The 9414-nt window shown below is 37.2% G+C and overlaps 1 protein-coding gene across 1 annotated transcript; it reads right to left on the bottom strand.

The window, feature by feature from the left end:
• Positions 1 to 2494: 2494 nt before the first annotated feature.
• Positions 2495 to 8264, bottom strand: LOC119480226 (agouti-signaling protein-like). Its single transcript, XM_037756286.1, has 3 exons — positions 7777 to 8264; positions 3766 to 3842; positions 2495 to 3271 (listed from the first exon to the last, which is right to left on the bottom strand). Exons 1-3 carry the CDS (start codon positions 7928 to 7930, stop codon positions 3080 to 3082), a joined length of 423 nt encoding a protein of 140 aa, XP_037612214.1. The 5' UTR covers positions 7931 to 8264; the 3' UTR covers positions 2495 to 3079.
• Positions 8265 to 9414: the final 1150 nt, after the last annotated feature.

Here is a 9414-nt window from a genome sequence, read left to right as displayed (position 1 = left end):
ACCATTTAAATAAAAGGAAGTATAAAAATAGGAGCAGTATTTACAGTATTGACAATAAACAGACTATTAACAAAATTGCACAAGTGGAAAATGATATTGCACAGTGAGAATGAATGAATGAATGAAATTGCACCTACTATTCAATTCTCATATTGCAAAAAAAATGTTTTGTTACTTCTGCAGCAATATTGCTCACTAGTAACTTGTCATACAGAAATACCTATTTCATTTCATGTCATTCAGGACAGGCCATCTGTCTGCAGGACCCCTCTGATGAGGCCATGAGGATAAAGGACAAGTCTCCCCCTCAGACACATGACCTTGTGAGGACTAATGCAGTGTGGTCCTTCAGTGGGGAGGGGATGTGTCGGACCAACTGAAGGGGATCGGGGAGTACATGCTGCATTTTGGGAAGTCGGGGGGAAAGCGTTCAAGCGGCTGCTAGAAAATGATGACAACTACAATATCTACTTGTTGAAAAAGTGTGTGTGTGTGTGTGTGTGTATGTGTGCATGTGTGTGTTGTGCACAAACCAGCAGATGACGCCAAAGTACACTTAAGTAAACACTTTCTTTCAATACCTGCAGTCATTTCTAAGTGAAGTTGTTTAGTATAATGTTATAATACTGAATGTGTAATGATGCATGAATGTATTATTGTGTGAATGTATTATTATATCTAATTTATCCAAAACTGCAGTGTTATGCAAATTCTATTAAATGCTCAACATGTCCTTGTAAAATGTGTTCAAAAACTCATATTTACAACCAATATGTCTCATATATTAATAATTTATGATCAAGTCTGCAAAATGTATAAACTTAGCTCCAATTCATTTAGTAACAAGAATGGCGTCCGACTCTTTTGAGTGTCTTTTAGTACAACGAGCTACACTAACAAGCCAGGTATGGTGAGCGCAGACACCGTTACCTGCAAATTAGTGCTAACCTATAAATTGTCATTACATACACTGTCCGGAGTTCAAATGAGAAAACGGATTTACGCTGTATTTGTAGGCCTTGGTCCTTGCCACAGTGCAGAGACGAGCCCATATGAGATACGATTCAATACGCTGCAGGAAGCAAATCTTTTTGCTGGAGGAGAGGGACACCAAATGGAACCAAATTTCACTTTGTTTGGCGGCCAACTCTAATTTGAGCATTTTGGAGTTTCCCCCCTTTGATTTGAAGAGAAACAACATCCTGAAGCACACATGTCATGTCAAATCAAATGCAGCCCCTGTGATCAGGACAGACTGGACAGATTTGTGCTTCTTCAAGTCTTTTTGGTCCCTTCAACTGCCCCCCCCCTTGGTGCCGTCACGTTTAAATAAAGTGTCCTCTTAGATGCCACTGTGGTAGATAAAACATGATAAAGTGAACTCCAGAGTGCCCTTCCAGTGGAGAAGACGAGATGCTGATATACTATGGGTTGATGAGGTGATTGTAGCTAGGTGATGAGCCAGGAGAGGTGATGAGCTGATTGCAAGCAGGTCTGGCTGGGTCCAGGTTAATGGCAGGACAGGAACAAGACTCACACACGCACATGCGCCGGTATGCACACACACACACACACACACACACACACACACACACTGACAAACCGTGGACATGGAAGACACAAGAGGAAAGGGAAACACAAGGAAACACAAGGGAGAAACAGGAGCATTGCCATGGCCGCGACATCATTTGTGTTCCAATATTCTTCCATCCTGATTAAGAGCACATGTTTCATCATTAAACCATGGTGTAGACCTCTTTGACCGCCTAGTTCTAGTAGGATACAGTTTGACGCCCTGTTTCCCAGTTTCAGTTTGTACTTTGACTACATCTAGCAGACACAATGATACAGAACAAGCAACTTCAAAAGGGCACCCTAGAGGAAACTTTATCATGTTTTTTCTACTGGAAAAGGGCATCCTATATGGCACTTTATCATGTTTTCTCTGCTGGACGGGCACCCCAGGGGACACTTTATCATGTTTTCTCTATTGAACGGCCCCCTAGACGGCACTTCATCACGTTTTCTCCTCTGGATGGGCACCCTAGAGGGCACTTTATCATGTTTTCTCTATTGGACGGCACCCTAGAGGGCACTTCATCACGTTTTCTCCTCTGGATGGGCACCATAGAGGACACTTTATCACGTTTTCTCTATTGGACGGCACCCTATAGTGCACTTTATCATGTTTTTTCTACCATATAGGCATCCAAGAGGGAACTTTTGCAGCAATTTATTTAGGAACATGGTGTCAAAAAAACAGAAATTTGCCTGTATATTCTAAATGACGGATGTCGTGGATGCTATTACTCAAACCCTCCAGTTGCGCCTTAATGTCATGTACTGTTGTCTTCTGTTGTCTTCTGTTACCTTACTTTGGGGTTTGTACCTGTGCTCATAATTTTGCACTTGCTAAGGCTGCAGTAATTATACCCAAAGATGAGAAAACACACTTACAGTTACAATTAATTGAGTCAATATCTGATTGCTGTCAAATTTCTGTGACTTTGGATTCATATAGAATTTCTTTAATCAGATAGAGCTCTCTCATGCAATTCACAAAATGATGGATACATTAATGTTAATAACACAAAACAATACAAAACATATATATGTAGTCACATGACGCTGGTGCTGAAACACTGGTAAAATGTCACAACAATGTCAGCAACATCAAAAATGAGAACAACAATAATGATAATGATAATACAGTAAGTATTGTTCAAAGGAATTCACATAACAATGAATGAATTTCAGAAGAAAGCTTAAGTATATGGTGGATAGTTTTTCCAAGCAGCTGCCTGTCACAAGAGGTATACAAGTTTGTTAAACTCCTACTAAAATGTGTGCTAACTGACTGAAGAGGCTGACTTTGTGAGATGATGCTTATTGTCCCACCCAAATGATCCACCAGTCTGTGCGTTGAGGTGGTTGTTTAAACTGCTATAACATAATGGTGGCAGCGTGAGTGATGGTATCTCTGTTCATGGGCCTGTAGTGTGCGTTAGACTCTAATGTTAGAGTTTATTTTTGCATCTCAGTTCTGGTGTATTAGTGTTCTTTATGTTCTCTCCTAGTATTACAAGTTTGTCCTCCGGCAGAAGCAGATTGCATTGAAGAAGCGGCAGTGGCATGTGGCAGATGGGTCACAGCAGCCAGACTGGGGCAGGCAGCTTTGTGTAAGCTGAGAGCACTTAGGCTTCACAGGTTTGGGTACCACTTTAGGAGAAGAGGGACCATCTTTTGGAGGAACAGGGACTTTGGGCTTCTTCTGGAAGGTGGAGAGAACAGAAAGAGGACGGTAGGTGAATGTGGGAGCATTAAAATCAAGTGATACAGTATTATGGCCTATATCACCTTCTTCTTCTGATGTCTAAAAAGTGTTTTTTTGTTTACTGGAAGCTTTCTGAATAGCTCAGAGCTGAAACAATAACACATTTATTGAAGGTTGCACTTTTTTCTTTGTACACATGAACAACTATGTCCCAAATCAGTGAAACCAAGAATGAAGACTATTCTACATTGTGATTTATCAGATGTGTGGCTTTGTGCAAACAGTAGCTGAACCTTTTGACTTTTTTTTCAATGAATTCACAATTGAGATCATAAAAACATGTTGAAAAAAAAAAGAAAAAAAGTGCAGTGTATCACAAAATAATTTACAAAAATAACTAAATACTGTATTGCTAAGCATACATGTTTCCTGTTAACTATAAAGTCATATGCTGACTCATGTGACTGGAATATAAACCACACAGCTCTTACCGGGACAATAATCCTTTGTCGTTCATACTGTCCTATCCTCGCAAACAGTGGTCTCTGTCTGCCTCGGTTTAAAGACCCTGTAGAAACAACACCAAGACTGTGTTTAGGAAATAATCTCTGCCACAGATTGCTTTTGTGTTCAATCTAAGGTCACCATTAGTCCCAGTTTGTGCCTCACATGTATTACCATTACTGTACATTCGAGTCACAGAGTTAAGCATCAGTTATTTTTTAAAATAAATAACCAACGATCTTTGAAATATTATCAGAAGAATACTTAAGGTATCAAGAGTAAAAGTATTCATTATACAGAATGGACCCTGTCAGTGTTACATTATATATCATATATTCATTATTATTAATGCAAGTATGTAAAAGCAATATTTTAATGTTGTAGCTGGTCGAGATGGAGCAAACGCTAACTGCTTATTAGATTGTCTGGTAGTTTAATCAGTAGTAATGCATCATATTTTATAAAGGTATCATATCATTTCTATGTAAAATCATAAAGGCCCCGCATACATGTGGACATGTGTAGCCGTCAAATAAATGTAGTGGAGTCAAAAGTACAATAATTCTCTCTGAAAGGTAGTGGAGTACAAGTATAAAGTAGCATAAAATGTAAATAAAGTACAAATACGTCAAAATTGTACAGTAGTTGAGTGAATGTACTTAGTAACTTTCAACCACTGCTTGAATGTAATGGTAATACATGAAAGGCACAAACTGGGGCCAGGTCACCATATGCACCTGTTGATTACAGAGACACAGTATTAATCTCTACAGCATCATCATAATGTATTGCAAATATCTCCTAATCACTAGAAAGCAAAGCCTGTTACGCCAAGATCATAATATAATTGTTCTGTAATCATAAGACAACAAACATACAAACAATTTCAATGTAGACCTCTCCAGCTTTCTGTCATTTCCTTCTCTGTCCACCAGAGGTCCTCGGTGAACTCCCCTATAGGGAGCCTAGTGTCTTAGTCTTGCTACTCGCAGCCAGTTGCATCTCATCTAGAGTCTCTTTGTACATATATAGGCTACACTACTGTATTCTGTATATGGTGTAAAGTAAACACGTTTTGGCATGCAATGCAATGTTCCCCATTTCACATATTTCACTAGACCTTTAAAACCTAATTTACTACAGTCACACGGATGATGATGGATTAATGCCTGTAAAAAGATTTAACGCCCACATTACAACATTAAAACTAGAATAAACATGTACAACACAGGGTTGCACAAGGAAATGCAGGTGTTGTCTCTTTATGTTACACAAGGAAAACAAAAAAACCCCAAAAAAACAGTATAGCCTAGTGCATTCCTGTAGTACAGTTTTTTTTTTTTAAATTTGCATCAGGAGGAATGCAGCAACAACAAAAACACAAGTGAATTCTCTGGGCTGATACAAAAAATAAAGAATTGATCACACAAAAAGATTTGACATCAGAGTAAAATTATCCAGCAACTTTGACTGTGTTTGAGCATCAAGCATTATTGATGTAAACAATAAATGCATACAGGATACAGGCTATATGTACCCAAGTATTTGTGGTGGGAAAGAGGATTTGCTTTGTTTTGTATCTGTTTATTATCATATGTAGCCTATTATTAGCTTCCTGGTGATGCAGACTCTAAATCAGCACAACTAAATGGATGTGTTTTAGAGGAAGTTTTTCAAGTGATCCACTGAATCCAGACAGACCCAGAGAGTTTAATCCAGTCAGCTAATGGAGTAACTACATAAGGTAGCTACTTTTTCTGCCAGTGTACACTGACAATTTGTAGGCAATTTGTAGGCTGCTACAATAGGATGTGGGCAGAACCAGCCCTAAGCATAGGCGGTATAGGCAAAATGCTAGGGGTGCCATCCGTCCATAGGGTGCATCAAATGAGGAAGAAAAATGAACCAACTAACTAATTTACTAATACTAACCATTATTTCGAAATATTACACAAAAAGCCTATAAAATAGGCCCTACTTTCTGGGTTGTCCGCAGCATCACCCTAATACCTAATAAATAGCTAGAGTTAACGTCAGTTACTCCCACCTTATATTAATTAAGGGAAAGTTGGAAAGACTATTCAGGGAATAACAATCAACATAATTTTGAGAAATACAGTTTATACAGTGTAATCTGTATAGTTTAACCTCAAAGACATACAACTAAGCATTTTCTGTGTGAGTGTTTGAACACAATGATAGGTGGTAGAATTGGCTGCCATGCAATGATATAAGAAACATATATATGTGTACTTATTAATAATATAATTGATATATATTCACTAATATGGACAAGACTATAATATTAAATTTAATGCAAGAAGTCAGAGTGTTACAATTGCCCCCCTTGGTTTACATTTACATGAAAGCACCAATTAACATTGACTTATTTATACTGACAACCATTAGAGAGAATTAAAATATTTAGGGTTATGGTTTGGTGAAAATAACACTGGAATTGTCATGCTCCGTTCACACTTCAAAATACGCAAAAGCCAGCGTGGCTAGTTACAGGTTGATGGTGAGTTGCCGTTGAAGTGTTGCTCAAGCGCTTGTTGACGTACTTTTGTCATTAAATAGCACTGGGAACAGGTTAACAGCATTTTTTTAGATGGAAAGGAACAATGTGAAACAAAAACATAAGATTGGTTGATGCTTCACCGCGTCATTGGAGCGCTGAAGTTGAACAAAAGTTGAGACCAGCTCAACTTTATTTGAAGCGCGTCACGCCCGTCAGGCAGCGACAAGTGTCGGGCATCAGCTTGTAACTTTGTGTCACCGGCTTCCTTTGAAAATGACTTGTAGAATGTCGTGGTGTCGCTCTTAGTGTGAACACAGCTTCATATAAGTAAAACACAAATATAGAAACAAAATGTAAGAAAGCTTTAACTCTCATGAGGATGTAGTTACCGTTACCGTTAAATAAATAAAACAGACAATGCAATAAATAAATGAAACAATAAAATAATATTAACTTATAATTGCATGTTCAAATATGTGAAGTAGAGTGTAGTTATATTATGATAAACCAGCTGGACTGCTGGTACTGTAACATTCTTCAGGGTGGCAGCAGAGAACCATTTATAAATAAATAAATAAATATAAATCCATCTGTTTTAATTCCTCTAGTCGTGCGTAAAACTCTACTAAAAAGGCATTTTAGTAGCCTGCTTTATGCCAAATAACAATTTACATGCTCACAATTCTTCAAAATGTATGTATAATTTTGGCACATTAAAGTTCAGTTAAATAATATTAAATCGTTTATGTTGTGCAGTACTTTTATTTCTTTTTTTTCTATGGGAATATGTATTATATATAGGATTATCTAAGTCTGTTATTGTTATATGAATAATATGAATAATATTAATTGTAAGTGGCTACTCTAACTTACTATATTCCTAAACCTCCTTTTATTATTAGAGTTTATTGTAGGTTAGTCTTCATTATTGACATATACATTTCTGCTTTTATGATCTCTTTTATCAGACTGAAAGAAAACAACAGTAGCATTGATATATATAACTGTAGTAAAACTCTACTAAAAGGGCATTTTAGTAGAAATCCTGCTATATGCCAAATAACAATTTATATGCTCACAATTCTAAATGTATGTATCATTTTGGCACATTAAAGTTCATAGTTAAATGGTATTTAATCGTTTATGTTGTGCAGTACTTTTATTCCTATTTTTTTTCTATGGGAATATGTATTGCCTCATTTTTTGATGTTTTAATGTAAGATTATCTAAGTCTGTTATTGTTATATGAATAATATGAATAATATTAATTGTAAGTGGCTACTCCAACTTACTCTATTCCTAAACCTCCTTTCATTATTAGAGGTTATTGTAGGTTTATCTTCATTATTGAAATATACATTTCTGCTTTTATGATCTTTTTTGATCAGACTGACAGAAAACAACAGTAGCATTGATATATAACAGTAGAAACTATGTGTCCATTGAAGCAGCTCATCCATCTCATGCACCCACTCACCTGTGTTGAGGGGCTGGATTCTCTGGGGGGTTTGTTGGGCCCTGCTGCTGACAGACACATTGCTATGTGCAGTCTGAAGATCCTTGCGGTTGAAGAGTCCAGCACTGACAAAGGCCAAATGCAGCATGCACAACCATAAGACTGCCAGCTTCATCCCGGCTGTGACCGGCTGTCTCTCCTCCTCCTCACGGTGGAGGAGATGGAGAAGAAGAGTGAGGAGATGAAGAACCAGCTGCAGCCGGTAGGCTACATCCAACTAGTTGAGCGTCTTGTTCTGTGTCTCTGCTTCTCTCTCCTCTCGGACTTTAACTTATTAGAGAGGCAGCTGTTCACAGCACACGCCCCCATTTGATTCACGCCTCTCAGCGGTATAAACAGTCGTTTTATTGGGGATTTCACACTTACACTGACTGATTCTTTTCAGTTTTTTAGTGTCTGGCTTTAAAGGTCCCATATTATAAAAAAGTGAGATTTTCATGTTTTTTTATTATAAAGTAGGCTTAAGTGCTATATAACTGTTAAAGTGTATGTGAATGACATCAGCTGACAGGAAGTACACATGGACCCAAGCTTTTGCCTAGCAACGCAATCTGTTGCAATTCCATCAAAATGCGCTAAAACGGAGCGTTTCAGACAGGGTGAATACAGGCATATTCAGGCTGACAGTATGAAGAAAATAACATTTTGTTTTTTTAACATTACAGCATGTAAACATGTTCTCATAGAAACACAAAATACAAGTATGAACCTAAAAATGAGCATAATATGGGACCTTTAAGTCAAGCAGGTTAGCCATATACTGGATATAGGCCTACAATAGCATTTATTATATTGGGGCCTACTTTATATTATAGCTACAATAGTCTAAATCAATTATTCCTTCCTGTATTTGTATTATTGCTGTATTCATGTCCCCAAATAATTTAAATTAAATGATTTACAAAAGTGTACAATTTAACAAGAAAGTTTCAGTGATATTATAATGACACCATGCATATAATACTCTTAAACAACACAGCTAGACTATTATGAAAAGAATATATTTTCTGAGGTTTTCTCTGGCCTTTCTTAAATAATGTAATACACTTTGGACCGGGTCTCATATACAGCCCATGTGATATTATCATATAGTAACATTTTTCCATCCAACTATTCTAATTATATGATGCCCTGATGCCTATATACATGTAAATGCCTATTTTCCCTAAACGCTTGGGTTAAGTACAGGGCACCGGAGATCTCTCTTGTGCTTAACATGCAATAATATCCACTTTCCATGCGGATAAAGCTAATCAGATTTCAAGGGCAGGAGCTTGGCTTTAACTAAAGCTTTACATTGCATTGTTATGTAACTGTAATTGATGGTGGGAGGGATTCAACACTTCATCAGAACATGCTGTGCTTCAGGGCTTTCTCACTTACTTCCTGTGTTCCCTCTGTCCATACAAAAAGTAAGCCAGTTATAACTGGTCACCCAGCACCAAATAAATTATTAATTGATTAGATTAATAAAATGATTTATATTGTGATTGTATGATTTGGAATATGAAGTTCAGAGTAAGGGCTGCTTATTATTACTGCTTATATTTCATTGACAATATTTCTGAGAAATAACTTTAAATAAATATAACTTAACTA

This window comes from Sebastes umbrosus, chromosome 21 (assembly GCF_015220745.1).
Source record: "Sebastes umbrosus isolate fSebUmb1 chromosome 21, fSebUmb1.pri, whole genome shotgun sequence".
In the NCBI taxonomy this organism is placed as follows: Eukaryota; Metazoa; Chordata; class Actinopteri; order Perciformes; family Sebastidae; genus Sebastes; species Sebastes umbrosus.
This window is presented reverse-complemented; position numbering and strand designations above follow the sequence as displayed.

Bases quoted from the DNA above. Each gene is read 5' to 3' on its own strand.
- LOC119480226 (XM_037756286.1), bottom strand. From the start codon at position 7,930: ATGAAGCTGGCAGTCTTATGGTTGTGCATGCTGCATTTGGCCTTTGTC. The intron at 3,843-7,776 runs GTGAGTGGGTGC...TTGTTTCTACAG, and splicing joins AATCCAGCCCCTCAACACAG to GGTCTTTAAACCGAGGCAGA. The intron at 3,272-3,765 runs GTAAGAGCTGTG...TCCACCTTCCAG, and splicing joins GACAAAGGATTATTGTCCCG to AAGAAGCCCAAAGTCCCTGT.